We start from the raw sequence: 16,821 nt of genomic DNA on the forward strand, positions 1-16,821 counted from the left end.
GTAAACCACTGGGGCATAAGTCAAATATTTGCCTCCACACACACACACACACACAAAAAATATGACCTAACTCTTCATAACCATACTTACTTTAAACCCAAGAAGACACACAGCAGATAAGTAACTTAGCACAGGTTTTCTAATTCTCATACATACTGAATGAAAATTACTATAGTACTCAGTGTCAAGGGCATGCCTGGCTGTAAGAAATGCATACTTGATTAAGACAAGGCGGAATTCATACAGACTTCTACTAGTACAGAACATCAATTCTGATGATATAAAACTGTGATATGAGACATGAGTTAAATGTTCTTAATTTATGAGAGTATGTACATGTGGAATAAAGAAGTATGTCTTGAGGTTGAGGATTTAGGCCTAGCAAGCGCAAGGCCCTGGGTTCGGTCCTCAGTTCCAAAAAAAAAAAAAAAAAAGAAGAAGAAGTATGTCTTTCTCTTTTAGATAGACACAGTAGCTAGGAATTTAAAAAATGTATTAAACCAAAATGTATAACGCTGTATTAAGTCCTTTACAAATACTAAGTAATTTAACCCTAAAAAATATCTACATAAATTAAATGCAATTATCCTCATCTCTTTTTCAGATGAAACACTGGCACTAAGAGGTGCTGTAATGTAACTGAAGTCACACACGTAATCAATGGCAGAACCCAGGTAGGGCCCTGGCAGCCTGAGCTGTCCCTTCCCATTTACAGACACAGATGCAGAAAGAAATGAACTCTGGAGCTAGGTGGGGTGATTGATAGGAACCCTCCACAGTCTTGATGTTCTGCTCAGCTAAGAAATAACAGTTCCAAGTTTTATAAGATAAAACTGAATTTAGACAGCACACATGTCAAAGTTTCCTTACCTCCCAAGTTCTTTCGGGGTAAGCGTATAGAAATTATTAAAATTCTCTGTTTTCATCGGCGTTTGAGGGGTTGTAGTTAGCAAGCCCGAGATACTTCGGCAATCAAATCTCCTCCGAGACATGTTGATGACTACCAGGCCTGCTTCTCTAGGCACTGACTTTCACCTAGTTAAAAGAGGAGACAGGAAGAGAGAAGATGGAACTTAAATGTAACTGAGAAAAAGAGACATTATCTCAGGCAGGATGTGCACTACTTATACAACTCCAAATATAGTATTAAGCTAGAACAACAGAGATGTGCTGATATAAGGAGCTTATTCTATTCATAAGCAGAAAGCACCAGAAGCACATAGAGACATAAAATGGTATCCCCTCCTCTATGGCACCTAAGCAAAGCTACTGACTTCATTTTAAAGAGCAACTGCTATGAAAGCAGTAAGAAATAGTTATGATGCAAGTGGAATGCGGTATCATTTTTATTGTTATTTTATTCTTTTAGGTTACAGCTTTCACATTCCTATGGAATTTAATATAGTAATGCAAAGACTATTTGTTTTAACTTCACATGTCCACAAACTTGTTGGCAAATTCACATTTCGTGAATTATATTTGTCCCATGTAAGTCAAGAATTAGAACTTGCTCATGGATTGGCTACTTTCCAAAAGTAAATCCAGAAACCCCCTACTCCTTAACAGTTCTTCCCTTGGCAAATCCCAGTGCTAAGCGTGGTACTCATGAAAACTCTATTTTGCTGGGTCAGTGACTGATCATAAACTACCAACCCAGAGTCAAATCCATATCTGAAGTTCATAGTCTGCAACTTTTGGTACTTCCTTAACCAGTTTTAGTATCAAATCACTATTTGGTATTAACCGAGTCTGTGTAATTATGGTAGACTCTCAGCCACATCTGCCTATGAGTGATCAGGAATTATTCACTAGGACTCTCCCATAATAACCCTCTGTTCCTGTAGCCACATCCCCCCTCCTCACCTCCTGCTGAGAACAACTGTTTTTGTTTGTTTAAAATTTGCTACATTCAAATGCCAACTAGTATCAGGCAGTGCATTCTGTTCTAAATTTTGATTTTCAAATCTGTAAATTATTTCTCTATAACCTTTGGTCCTGGGACAAAACACTTCTCTAGGTAGTTTGGGATACATCTCTAGGAATCTAAGAATTCCAAGGGGGGTGGGACAGTTGAGCAGAAATGGGTGTGAATTACATTTACTGTTCATTACAGCTACAAGGCCCATACACAGAGTTTTAAGTTCCCCACTGTATCACTCCAGTTTCTGTTACTATATTGAAATTCCCAAGGCAGGTTATTTATTAATAATGAAAATGTACTGATTTTGGTTCACAGTTCTGAAGGACAAAGGCAAGGAACCTCAGATGATGGTGGCCTTCTTCCTGGAGAATATCACAACATCACATGGCTAGAGACAAAGAGTGTGTGCACATGTCTGGTTCCTTACCCTCCTTTCATAAAGCCACTAGGAATCACCATAGGAGTTCTAACCTAAGAACCTTACCTAATCCCAATCACTTCCCAGTGGCTTGAACAACAGACTTGAAGTCCTCACCCTCTTAACAGTTCACAAAGGCTGGGTTTGGTGGCATATAAACCTATAATCTAGCCCTTCAGAAGGCTAAAGCAGTGTGAAGACTTAGGCAGGACTGCTAAGATTGTGAGGCCAGCCTGAAATACAGAATGTGTGGGATCTGCCAGGACTACACAGTGAAGAACCTCACAAAAGGAATTCAACACAAGTCTGAAGGACAAAATATATTCAAATCCTAACAGTTATTATTATAGGCCAAACTACATCTTCCTTGTATCTATTAAGTGAAATATTAAACCCAGTAACTCACACTGAACAGCTTTTCAGATAAGGGCTTTTAAGGTGGTGACAAAATTAAAAAGAGACCATTAAGGTAGGGCCCTAATCCACTATGATTAGTGTTCTTATAAGAAAAAAAGAGACATAAAAACAAATGGATGACATGTGAAAACATTGGCAAAAAAAAATAGTCAAACATTTTCAATAGCTGTCTGTATTTTTTTAAGGGTCTCACTATGCAGTCCAGTCCTAGAACTCTGTGTAATCCAAGCTGACCTTGAACTGGTTATAACGCTATCTCTCCAGTGCTAGGATTATAGGCCTATGCCTTCACCCTGTGTTCAGTTAACTTTTTAATACCTTCTTAGTTCTTAAGATATTGTTTCCTTTGTCACATTGTATTGTCTGGAAAATCAATACATACATACATACATACATACATACATACATACATACATACATACATAGTTTTCTACATTCAGTCAGTAAGGAAAAGCCTCTTTTGCACCACCTTTGGATTTTAGAATTTTGTACATACACTTAGGATTACACTTGCATTTCTACAGATAGAAGGGACAGGACTAATCACTGATACAACTGGGCTATCTTCCAATCACGTTTCATTAACAAAGAACACTGAAATTGATCGGAGAGACAAGTTCATGAGTCTTAATTTTTCTTTCATATAGATTTTAGATGCTAGGATGTTTACCTCTCATAGATACTGGGCCTAACAAACATTTTATAAATAAGCATTTTCTACTCTTAATCTTCAAGAGACAATATGATCCTTTCATGGCATCAAAAATTTATGTTTAATTAAGTATGGTTTATGAGCTTAAAAACACTCCAAAAACCTGTTGAATTCATAAACTCTAAAACCCAACATATTAACATAATCAAGAAAGTTGCACTTTCAAAGATTAACTCATTAAGTATGAAAGTAAAGACATAAAAGTTTATAAATAGTAAATCTGGGCAGACTATAAAAGTCAACAGAATATTGGAAAATTATAGTAAAATATTAGCAGTAGTCATCCCCAGTGAGATTATGGTAATTAGAATTTATTACTAGCTTATCTAAACTTAAAGCATTACACTTACAATAATCAATAGTCAGCTGTGATTACTGGCATGTCATCTCCTAAAACTGAATACTTAAAACCTAAAATAATATGAATATATAATAAAACAACTGATAAAGTCTTCCTTATAATAGAAAATGGCTGTGAATATGTGGCCAGAAAAATGCAAACTCTTCCTCATTTGCAAGAACAAAAGCATCCAACCTATCTACTTTCCTTTACAGAATTTACTTTGTCTGAAGTCCAGCAGCCATCATTGGGTAGATTTTTCAAGGCCTCAATTTTTTCTTTGCATTTACATATAGCTGATGGTCTTTATTATCCAGATCATAGGTCAGATCTCATGCAGAGACCATTTACAACTTCAGGCTATACACTAAATTAAAATCATTACATTATTTACAGTCACATAGAAAAATATTTAGCATTTTTAATAAACTTAGTTTTAACTCATAGTAAGTAAGCAGTAACTTAAAATATTTTTCTCGGGGAACACATTGGAGAGAACACAAGAGCTGGAGGACAGGGAGCAGAGCTATGAAATGCTGTACTTTAGACAAGACCTGACCTTGCACATCAGCTCACAGCTGTTACCTGCACAAATCAAACCCTTAAAAGTTCCTGCATGGAAGAGGAGTTTCCATAGCCCTACCACTAGCTGTAGCGTTCTAAGTAGTCGCTGACTATTAGGGAGGAGGAAGAGTGTGGCTGCTGGTAGACTCCCCATGTGGATGACCTCACTAGTATATCTGAGCAGTACCATCAGCACTCGGAGATTAAATAAGAACATGAAGCTAGGAGGGAGATGTGATGACGTTCTAAGAGAAGACAGGGGAAGAGGGTAGGCAATGAATATGATTAAGATACATTGCATACACATATGAAATTTTCAGAGAATAATTATATACATACACGTATGTAGATATGCATGTACATACATAGTGAGTGTTGAGAAAAGCCCAGATTTGTACTGGGACCTTCCAAAAGAGTCTAAAGTGTGATGTATGGGTATACTAATTAGAATTCAGCTTGGCAAAGCCTGTTGTTTAGTCACAGGAAGAGAGAAGGAACTTAATTTTTTTAAGTAAAAGCTAGTGAAATGCATAATGATAGTCTAAACCAGTTCTTATCAGCTCACTTCCAGGACTTTCCTCAGGGCGTTGGCATGTGTTAACTTTATACCCTAACAAAGTCTATAATACTCATATGAACTGATGGCCATTATCAGGGATGAATATGCCATGGAGACTTGTATGACAACAGACGTATCCAAAAACAATGTGGAGCAACTGCAAATTCCTCTAATATATTTAAATACAAAAGTGAGTTCTGATGATACAACTCATTTCATTATGGCTCTGCATCTCCAGAATACAAGCTTTGCCTTAGAAAAAGACATTTCACAGTAGTTAGGCACATCTACCTACTGCTAATATACCTGTATCAGAAGCTGTTTAAGAATCCATACAGCTTTCTTGTTTGTCTTTATCTATTTACTACACTTAAACAAGTTGTCAGTCTAGGTATTGTCCCATTTCTCCTCCTCTGGTCAATTCTGTAGATAATGGACCAAATGTCGCCTCTGTCCACCAAAGTCTTTACAAATGGGTTGCTGTCATGTAAGACACACAAGGACTACCAATCAGTTCTCTGTATCTCCTTGAATGCCTTAAAATTACACACCAATTCTCTTGCTTCAAATAAACAATATGCAGATCTTCTCCTCTACAATTCATAGTTCTAACCAATTCTAAACAAGAATATAACGTATTCTAAATTCAGAAATTACCAATGTATCTTAATTTGAAATCGCTTTATATTTTTATCAAACTAAACCAATAAAAATATCTTTTTTTCAAATTTTATATATGTGAGTACACTGCAGCTGTCTTCAGACACACCAGAAGAGGGCACTGGATCCCATTACAGATGGTTGTGAGCCACCATGTAGTTGCTGGGATTTGAACTCAGGACCTCTGGAAGAGCAGTCAGTGCTCTTAACCACTGAGCCATCTCTCCGGCCCCACCTCCCAATAAAAATATCTCAAAGGACTTACTGAATTTGTGTTTGTAAACAATTATAGACACACAATTATAGAAGGCATACATGCATGACATAAGATACAAGTAAGATTTTAATCTTACACTAGTATGGTGTCATACTTTTTCCAATTTTTTCATTAATTCCTATTACAATTACAATGAGAATTCAGATATGGATCAGTAAAGGAAGGAAGAGAACAAAATCTTATATTTGATTTGTGCCTATTATTGAATGGAGAATGCAAGTGTTATGAAAACCAAATAAACATCTTTCTAAATCTCTAGTAGCTCCATTCAAAAGTTACTCAGGGTTATCAAATGAGAAAGCCTATGAAAGTAGAAATTACAAAATACAATAAAGCATTTACGAGTAAGTTGCCTGCTTTGATTCCTTTACTAGCCCCAGGAACTAAAATTTAAAATCCTTTGTAGCATGGCACACAAAGACCCCGGAAGATGAGTATACATCAGCTCCATTTCCTGTCACAATTCAATCTCTTATTTTATCTCCACTTCTTTGCTTTACCTCTCTGCCTGAAACATCCTTTCTACCTTTCCTTAAATGGCTGTTTCTTATTCATGCTCTGCCCCTGGAAGCCTTGCCTCAAACCCACAGGTTGACTTAAATGTCTTTTCTTTATGCTTCGAACTAGAGAACTCTTGACGTACCAATTTACCTGAAAATTTAACATTAGATTACAGTCATATTTTGTGTCTAGAGGACAATAACCTTTTACTTGAGCTTAAGCAACTCAGCATGGTGTACCTAGTAAGAATTAAAAATGTTTGAACAAAATGCTATAAATGATAAAACACAGTAAATTGCCTTTTTAGGTACATCTGAAGGAACTAGCTGAACTGAGATCATCTTGAAATTGCAATACTGAAACTTTCAACAGTCTCTGCTTATTTCAGTGGTTGGCTAAATAAGAAATATTTAAAACTGTTCTTACAGAACTTTTTAAAACAAGGTACTCACATAATTCAGAAATGTGAAAAAAAATTTATCCTCTATTATAATGTAAGATTTAAAAAAGGGAAACATTTAGTTTGCTCTATCTGTTCAAAACTAAATGACCACTTGTTTTCCTGTAAATATCTATGTTAGCTAAGAACATCCTGAAAGCCAAATACTTGTCCTATCCAAAGACTGACAAATCTAGACTTTCATGAAGTAAATGTGAATTATTATGGCAGCCAAGAAATATGAATATGAATGTGGGCATCCACAAGATTGAGCTGTGTCTAGGAAACAGATAAACTGAAAGTTTACTTATCTAGCATCTATAAGAAACAAGAACTTTCTGCCTGTTCAAGAAGGATGTGTTTTAGTTGGCCAGGGACTGGAAGACAACATTGGTGTTGACAAATGACTTCTATGTTCTATGTACTCTACCCACAGCACTGTATTGTCATGTTTGTTTTTAAATACTGAACAGCAAGCAAAATCCAGTAATTTAATTCCCTGAAAATCACAATAGGACGCCAACTGACTCTAGTCCAACTATTGGAGTATAGATTACCGCAGGGTTACAGCCAGGCAAGGAACCTCAGCCTGACACTGGGCCAAGACAGTAAGGCCTGATGCCATCCCCTCCCACCTTCAGAAAAAGAAATAGATCCTGTAATTGTGAAGTAGGAAGAGAAGATGTTGAAAAACGGAAATAATGGCCGGCCAACCATTACACAGAGCTCATCACTCATCAGATGGAAAATTGGCTTTCTGGTGTAAAGTAAATTATCATACCCTTTACTAATAGCACCTCTGAAATAATGTCTGTTCAGTAACTGTTACAATGTCAACTGGAATCTAATTCTTAAAGGGTTAAAAAAGGAACTACTATTTTACTATTAAAATTTCTCAATGCCTAAAGTACACCCTCTTTTGGGCTAGTTGGAAAAAGCAAAATGATCAATCAAAATACATCATGTATAAATATTTGAAAAAGGGGCTCGTTGATATGCACGAGATAATTGAAAAGGATATTTCTCTGTCTTGAACACAAAACACTTCAAAAACATATCTTTTTTTAAATAGTCTGGTATAGGAAATATAATAGCTCTTTTGGTAGCATATCAACTCTGCAAGCGTGAGGCATAGGTTCAATCCCCAACTCTGCCATATGAATAAACAAATAATTGAAACTGAGCTGGTAGTGTGGGCCTTTAATTCCAGCACTCAGGAGACAGTGCCAGGCAGATCTCTTGAGTTCAAAGCTAAGTCTATACAGTGAGACCCTGTCTCAAAAGACAAAAATCCGGGGTTGGGGATTTGGCTCAGTGGTAGAGCGCTTGCCTAGCAAGCACAAGGCCCTGGGTTCAGTCCCCAGCTCCAAAAAAAAGGAAAAAAAAAAAAAAAAAAAAAGACAAAAATCCTTTAAACTGGTAAGCAAGACTCAATATGGCTCAAATGTAGAGCAAATGTCAAGATGCAAGAAGAATTTTAGACACAGGAAATAAGCATTATAATATATCATCATATCTTGAGAAAATTTAGTTTTAAACTGAGTCTCTTAAAAGCTGGGAGACTTTAACAGAGAATTTTTCCTTATAACTGTCAAGCAGCTACAAAGCAAAGCATTGAAAACACGGTTATAAGTTCATTTAACACCCATAAGCTGTTTATTGTCAGTACAAACTTAAAAATGAAATTAAAAGTATCTGCCATTAAATACTACATTGTCTAGAGAAACTACAATTTATAAAGTCTCTACTAAAATGTCACTTCTACCTTAACCAAAATGTCATTTCTTTTTTGCTTAATATTTTATTACATGCAAGTTGAGAGGTCAGAGGACAAGCTGTAAGCATAGGTTTTCTCTTTCTACCATGTAGGTCCTGGGGATCAGGACATTTGAGTTGGTGGCAAAAACATTTCCCAGTGGAGTCATCTCCTGAAACTAATTTCTTACTTAAAAAAAAAAAAAAATCCAAGAAAAACTATTACCATTCTACCCACATACAAAAAAGATTTTACTTTTCTAACATAAACATACTGTCATGTAACTAAATGTACTTTAATAGTAAACCTTCATTCCAGAAAATTATCTAAAATGTATGTATCTCAAAAAAAAATCAAAAACAAAAAAACCTTCAATTACTTGAAGTATTAAAACTACCAAAAATTAAACTAATATCAAAGAAGTTTGGGAGAAAAGACAGGTCTAAAATTTGGTCACTATTTCTATGAACTAGTTTTCTTTTAATATACACAATTTTAAAGCAATGTGATTCAATTTTTATAAAATTGTTGAAAACCATTTCTGGGCATCTCACCGTGAAGACTGCACCAATGAGAAAGTGAGTTTATATATCTCTCTGTAATAAAACTGTGCTCCTTGAGTTCAAAATTCCATGTTTCATATGCCTCCACTTGCCTCGTTATCTCTGCAGACCTTGCTGCCCAAGGTACAGTCTCTCTCCTAGACTTGAAAACTTAAAAAGTCCACGCGGTATCAAACCTGCGGCATTATCGGTGCCAGGGATGTAAACATGACGTCATCCAAACACTCAGCGAATGTCATACACCGAGCTAATGATTGAGTATGATTGAAATTCCTAGGCTTTCAGAAGTATTTCTTAATTCCAACTTGCAAGCTGAAGCCAGCGTGACTCTAGTTCCAACGCAAGCCACAGACACTAGCCACCAGCTGGCTGTGAAGTTTCTTTCAACTGTTTCCACTCATCTATCTCCCGAGAGGGAAACAAAATTAAGCGCTTTTCCCACGGTAAGGCCGGCCCAGGATAAAGATCCAAACCGTGGCCATGATGTGGCTCTCTAGTCTGAGGATGGGTCACAAGCACAGAGGGATTCCCACTGCTTTAAAGGAAAGTCAAAAAAAGTCCCAGAAACAGCTGTGGCTCCCCACGCTGGGACTGACAGCGGCCCACGCGATGGCCGCAAAGTTTCTCTGGGGCTGCTGACCCGAGCGTCCACCCGCCCCGACGTGAAGGCGTCCCGCGCGCACAGCACGCGAGTTCGGGAGCCACTCCGAGGACCACGTCGAGACGCCGGCCGCGGAGGCTATCGGACACAACCGCGCTCCGGACGCCGGCTCTGGCCTTCGGGCTCGCCACAGGGTCCCCGGCGCCCCCACACCGACCGCTCGACCGCAGTTCTACGCCGCCGCAGGCTCTGCCCTCCCTCCGACGGGGCCGCGGCTACACAGGCTCACCTCGCACTCTTCCCCACAGCGGCTGGTCGCCGTCAGCCAGACCCCTATGAGGAGACTCCCGGCGGCGACCGCACAGACGCTGACTGACGCTTCTTACAGTTGAGGTTTGAAAAGTGCAGCGGCGTCTGGGACACTGTACTTCGCTAGACTCCGCCCGCTGGGGCCGGAGAGCCAATCGGAGCGATCATGGAGGGTGGGGTTGTCACGTGGGAGCGGGGCGGGGCGCCGGCGGGCTGCGCGTGCGGTGCGGACCGGCCGCCGCGGGGGAAGTGGGCGGGGCCCGGGCGTAGTTGCCGGACGCCTGAAGACTTTGGGGGCTGGACGTAGTCTAGGACTGAACAGGGTGCAGGCAGGGTCCGAGCGCGACTTTTTCTTCCTTTCCCACCTTCAGGGTGGTTCCGGGAGGTGTGAGTATCGGGACACAGGAGATGAAAGAAGCAGGAGACGTCTGGGCTGTTTGACTTGTGATGATCAAAGACTGTGTTTTAAATCTTTCTTGTCCTCTTCCTTACTACCTGAACCTACCCTACTAGTCGACATTCCAGTTTGCAATGAGTTCTTGGAACCATAAAAGGACTCCAGGATTTACCGATCCTGGTATCTACAGCTGAGTGTCTTGAGACACTGGCTCAAGGCACTGTAGGAAAGTCCAAAGACAAACTAATTGCTAGTTTACTGTGCTAAGGGAAAGAATGAAAAGCTGTATCCGCTCAATGTGCATTGCTGCAAACTTTTTTCTCTTTTAAGCAGTGTGAGAGGCTTTCACATGCTAAGCAAGGGTTCCACCACTGGGTTCCACCACCAAGTTCCACCCTCAGCTCCAAGATGTGTTGTTACCTATTGAAGACAATTTAAAAATGGAAAGTTTCGTGCTAGACATAGTAGGTTTGCATACATATAGGATCCTAGGTTACTTATAATTAAATGTAGTAAATACACATAGAACCTAGAATTGCTGAAGGATACTTTTTTTAGTAGGTGTGAAAAACTATTGGGAAAAAAATACTGTGAGTGGAATCCTCTTGCTTTTAAACATCTTAGCAACAGTTTTATGTTCTTCTTCTGTCACATTTAACCAAGATTCCTTAAGCCATTTGCTGCTTGCTCTTCCAAGCACTATATGTCCCAAGACACATGCATTTAAAGTATCAGAGCCAGTTCATGGGGTCTGTCTGTTGTTATTTAGACAGGCCTCATAGAATGTATTGATTCTTTAAGCATCGTCAAATGGAGAATATTGCATCCCTTTGGCCAGGGAAGAATAAATGTTAAGGTGGAAACAAACTCACCTATTGAAATAGATTTGTGTGGTGTCCACAAACCAATGAGACTGTTTTCATATTTTCTTCCGGAAACAGGAGCTGCATCCCAAAGTCTAAGCACCGAGGCTGAGCCTACCCTCTTGGGGTTCCTGCTGGTGTTTTTTTGGTGTATCCATGTGTGTAACTGTACCTTTTTAATTTAAACAATTCCTTGATTGCCAGCTTTTGTGTATAGATGGTGTGTTGTGTGTGTGTTTATGTGGGGTAGTGCACATCTGGGTATGTGTGTGTGGTGGCCAGATGTTAGTTTTTGAGACAGTCTCCAGCGTGGCCTACTTAGCAGTACTTCCATGGATCCATGCACCTGTATCCACTTCCCCAGCACCGGACTCAGGAGCAGGCACCTGTGCACAGCTTTCTACATGGAAATCTGGGCTGAGGTCCTGTTGGTAGTGTGGTTAACATTTTTACCGAGACAGCTCCCCAGCCCATTGCCAGCATATTTTTAAAAACCTTTTAGTTATTTGTATGTGAAGAGTATGTGCGTATGAGTGAGTGTGCCAGAGGAGGCCGAAGGTGTTGCCCTGACATCTACCTGGAGCTGGAGTTAGATGTCATCAACTACCTGATGTGGGTACTGGAAACTGAACTCTGGTCCTCTACAAAAGCAGCAAGTGCTCTTAACCAACGAGTCATTTCTCTGCCGCCACCACCACCTCCTTCTTGTCACCAGCTTTTAAGCAGTCATTTAATTTTAATTTAAGTTCATTTTATTTTAATTTAATTTTAATTTAAGCTTAATTTTGTATACAGGTTGCCTTCTCCAGCAATAAAATTCATTGTTGCTTCCAGCACAATCACCTGGTGTTCACTGATACATGACAGACATTGACCTATGTGCTACTTGAGTGCTCCTGTTCCAGACTCATTTCTGTGGCTGTGCTAAAATATCCTGACAGCTGCCCTAAGCAACTTATGGAAGAAAGAGATTTATTTTATTTATAATACCAGATGTACAGTTCATCATTGTGAGGATGGGCTGGGGCCTTTCCCCATTGATCACTAATTGAGAAAATGCTTACAACTGGATCTTATGGAGGCATTTCCTCAACTGAAGCACCTTCCTCTCTGATGACTTTAACTTGTGTCAAGTTAACACACAAAATCATCCAATACAGACTATATTTGGAGATATGACCTTTAAATGGGCAGTTAAAGTAAGATCAGGACGTATGAGGTCTTCATACAATATGACTGGTGTCCTGATTAGAAGAAGATAGGTCACAGCACAAACCTGGGGACCACCATGTAACATACTATAAGAAGGTGGCCATCTGTGAGCTGAGCAGAGTTCCTTCAGAAGACCCTCAGTCTAACACCTTAACCCAGGATTCCAAACTGTAGGAAGGCCAGTTTTAGCTATTTGAGCTATTTATCCAGGCAGCCCTTGCAAATGAACACTTAAATAGCTTATAACTCATGCTGCTAGGAACAGGTGGTCCTTCCTGTTCCTTATGCTGGCATCGAAAGTGTTCATCGATCTACTCTGATCATGCCACCATGCCCACCATAAAGATAGGGGACCTTTCCCAGTCCAATCAGACCAACCATCACATACTGACCAGAGAAAGTGATTCTCCATGATATCATGTTGAATGTCTCCAGATGGAGAGGAAGATAGTGTTCTGCACAGAGAAGGCTGCCAACTCTAACTCTTGCCACATCCTCCTTAAAATCAATGCCTAGACTGCCTACCAGTATTTATATATCAAGGACTTAGAGTTCAATCCATATAGAAAGGGGAAAAAACAGTTAATTGTCATAAGGTTTCTGTTACTGTTATAAAACACCATGACCAGAAACAACTTGGGGAGGAAAGGGTTTATTTTATCTTATACTTCTGTATCATAGTCCATCACTGATGAAAGGCAAGGCAAGAACTCAATGCAGGAACCTGGAAGCAGAAGCTGATGGAAAAGCCATTGAGGAATGCTTCTTACTAGCTTGCTCTCTCATGGTTTGCTCAGCCTGCTTTCTTATATTGCCCAGGACTACTTGTCTGGGGGTGGCGCAACCCAAGGTGATCTGGGCCCTCCCACATCAATCATCAATCAAGGAGATGTACCACAGGCCAACCTGGTGGGAGCTTTTTCCTCAGTTGAGGCTCTCTCTTCCATAATGACTCCAGCTTGTGTCAAGATGACATAAAATTAGCCAGCAAACCTGTCTACAGCCAAATACTCTAGGCATTTGTGGCCAGACTGAAGATAGCCAGACATAAGAAGAGTCAACTGTTTTTGTAGAGTATGACATAAACCTCCTCAAAACAGAGAAACTCATGCTGGATGGAGAAAGGGCCTTGACAGACATCCCCTCTCTGAAGGACAGGATATCACTCTCAGATGTCAGATGAAGACATCAGAGAGCCTTTATCCGCGGACTGTGCACATCACAAATGGGTCAGCCCCTCAAACCAAAGTACTGTATCAGAAACCCCTGGCTCTCCTATACCCTGTTAGCAAAATTAGGGCAAGTCTCTTTAGTTAAGAACAGTGACTCAGGATGATTCAGGAGTCTTCCTCAAACTGTGACACAATTCATGATGAACTAGAGCCATTATGCTAATCCAACCACCTACAATTTATTGGGGAGAACCTCCAAAGCCATTTCAAAGAAATACCATTCACATTAGTAATTCTAAGTGTTCTACTAGCTATGTTTAAAAAATAAATTCAGTTAATTTTGATAATACAGTCTTTGAACTTAATATATTTAAAGTGTTGCCATTTGAACATGGAATGGATATTTCGCTTTCATTTTATCTTTGTTTTATACTCAATAGCACTTTCCAGTTCAACTATTAGATGTGCTTATAGCTCACAATATTTGCTATGGAATAAAACAGATTCACATGTGTAAGTTATTTTGAGTATATTAATTTTTAAAACAAATGACCATAGTGCCCATTTCTTATTTAAACTTAAACCAGGAGACATACAGTGGAAGATCAGTCACACAGGCCACGTTTAAGTGATCTGTAGACACACTGCAGAGGCCTGCAAGGCTGGAAACGCACTTTGTAAACTGGTCTAATTCAGCAGTAGAGGAAATACAAGCTTTCGAAAGTCATAGTACCAGGAAAAGATTGTAATTCAAATATTAAGTGCAGTAGCTCACTTTCCTTGGTTTAGAAAGGGGAAAAAAATGGAGCAAGAGAAGGTATGGATTTGAAAAGACTCACAACCCTAAATTCATCATTTGTGCACACCTGAACAGGTTTTAGATAAAAGTTTTGGGTATCTTTTTTTATTTTGCATTTTGCAATGCTAAAGATCAAACTCAGCCTTGTGCAAGCACTACACCATCAAGCTATCTACCCTGGTCCTACCTCTCGTGCTTCCTAATCTCAGGATATTTTCTTTCCTGTATCTGATCTAGGCTTCGGGGGAAAAAATATCAAACTTGTTTGGACAATTGATCGAATGATGTGGGCAACGGAAAGCTATGTATATCCTGAACACACTCTTACTTCCAGATGAAGGTAGCTGCTGCAGCATTTGAGGTACCGACTCACACTGTGGTTTGAGGCCTGCGGGGCTGAACCTCAGGGCGCCCCTTATCTCAGCCTGTCTGTGACTGCTTCCTCTTCTGGGAGTCACCTGTCTGTGCATGCATTCCACCCACCTTCAGAGCATCCGGCCACATTTTTCTCTCTGCAGCTGGCTTCCCCAGCTGTCGGCCATACTTTGTTTAAGGTCATGCCTCAGAGCCTCCTCTCCCTCTGTAAACCGAAGCCCTTAGCAGAAACTGCAGCAAAGCAGCAGAAGAGCTGCCATCCCAGTCACAAACACATCAACCCCATGGTCCTACCTCAGGAGAGAAAGGGGATGTAGACTTAACATGGCTCAGGGTATGGCGTCATCTGCCAATTCCTCTATGACTTCGGAAAGTCCTCGGTTTTCTTAGTAAACTGGAAATGAAAGGAACAGCTACCTCCGTAAGATTGAACTGTGATGGTGAGCACAAAGCATCGCCTGACGAGATTACACATGCCTCACCTGACAGATTCCACAAGGTCTGGCAGCTCCCTGCAGAGAACGGCCATGTGTACCTGGTGCATCACTGCACCAGTGACTACCAAATGCTGGAGACCTGGAAGGTGCTAAGTAACTGTACAACTAACAGCTATGATAGATCCCTGAGGCAGGGGGAGGGGGGTACGATGTCAGATGGACACAGTGAAGTAACTTCCTGGGAAGTGAAGGGCAGGCAAGGGGATCGCTTTCAGTGTTTGCCTGGTTGAGGTACCACATTCAAAATAAAGCTCTAAACTGAATAAATGGTGAAGCCCAGGGGCCATGTGAGAAAGAAATTAGACTGGGATTTAAAGGAAGCAGATGGGAGTGGAGCAAAGCTGTGAAGTGTAAGGCTGTCGTTGATTTGATTTGAGGAGCGAGATTATGCTTACCAGCCGTCCCCAAAAGATCTTCCATTTCTCTTTCCTAAGAGACTCCATCAACCAGACACGTGTGCCCTGGCATGACATGGTGTCCTCTTTCTTGGAGTGATTACCAGGTAAGAAATATTGATCTTTCTCCAGTACATTTTCATACAATAAGCAGTAACAGGTATAGCTGAGCTAAAACTGCCTTCTAACCAAGTCCCTTCTTAGGAGTGGCCTCTGTCTTATCTGGTTTAAGGCAATGTCACAGACATCCAGGAAGGCAGTTTACATGCTGAGTGCCTCGGTGCCATTGTCATGGTACCTCTGGCATGAAGTATGCCCAGATCTTCTCAGTGGTGAATTCTAATCTGAGACGCAGAAGAGCAGCAGACCATAACGTTATGTTTATAGAAAGAGAACTAAGTGAGACAAGTTCAGCAACTCTTTAAAGGTCACAGTTTATGGGAAAGCAGCTCTCTAATTTACAAGTTGCAAGACCTTGACCAAGATTAGAAATTTCTGTGCCTCTATATTTTCATCTGTAAAATGGAGATAATAATATACTTGCCCCACAGTGTATATAGCAACAACTCACAAATGATGAGCCTGGCAATTCTAAATGTGTAGCTTGTGTTAATTCACTGAACCGCTCACATGTTCTCATGAATTAAAGTGCTATGCTTCCTTGAAGATAAGGGACAGGAGGATTCTATTCTACCCACATAATTCAAGTAGCAGTACGTGGATCCAGGATTCAATCCCATCTCTACTGCACAGCCTTCTTGTGTGGCTATCTGCCTACTGTAGCTACTAACACAAAAGCATAATTCCTTGTGTGTTTAACTCTCCTTAGTGTTGTGAATATAGCTGGTGGTACAGTCCTCTTCTAATGTGTGCAAGACCCTAGGTTCCACCTCCACCACTGCAAGTTTCTCTTGAGTCCCTGCTTTTCTCATGCTTTGATTCCTCATGCCTACCATTCTCAAATTGCTTCATTATTAAAATAACATTGCAACTGTATAAAAAGTCAAGAGATTGGGGGATAAGGGTTAGAATATTCCCTGTGGCCATGGATCAGACACATAAGTATGAAATCAT

The 16,821-nt window shown here is 40.1% G+C and overlaps 1 protein-coding gene and 1 long non-coding RNA gene across 5 annotated transcripts in view; one reads left to right on the forward strand and one right to left on the reverse strand.

The window, feature by feature from the left end:
- The window catches only part of Stk17b (serine/threonine kinase 17b), a 30,600-nt gene extending 20,459 nt beyond the window's left edge, over positions 1-10,141 (reverse strand). Inside the window, exons 1-2 of one of the 3 annotated variants that reach the window (XM_006244908.4) lie at positions 9,119-10,139; positions 871-1,035 (exon numbers count right to left, since the gene is read on the reverse strand). In XM_006244908.4, the coding sequence (XP_006244970.1) occupies positions 871-992 (122 nt within the window). In that variant the 5' untranslated portion in view covers positions 993-1,035; positions 9,119-10,139. 3 annotated transcript variants of the gene reach the window in all.
- Positions 9,987-16,821, forward strand: part of LOC120094686 (uncharacterized) — a 58,152-nt gene continuing 51,317 nt past the window's right edge. For both annotated transcript variants that reach the window (XR_010054982.1, XR_010054981.1), the window contains exons 1-3: positions 9,987-10,121; positions 14,718-14,841; positions 15,787-15,854. This is a non-coding gene — a long non-coding RNA (uncharacterized LOC120094686). The remainder of the gene's footprint in view (positions 10,122-14,717; positions 14,842-15,786; positions 15,855-16,821) is intronic.

The sequence above is a fragment of the Rattus norvegicus genome, chromosome 9, assembly GCF_036323735.1.
Source record: "Rattus norvegicus strain BN/NHsdMcwi chromosome 9, GRCr8, whole genome shotgun sequence".
Lineage (NCBI taxonomy): Eukaryota > Metazoa > Chordata > Mammalia > Rodentia > Muridae > Rattus > Rattus norvegicus.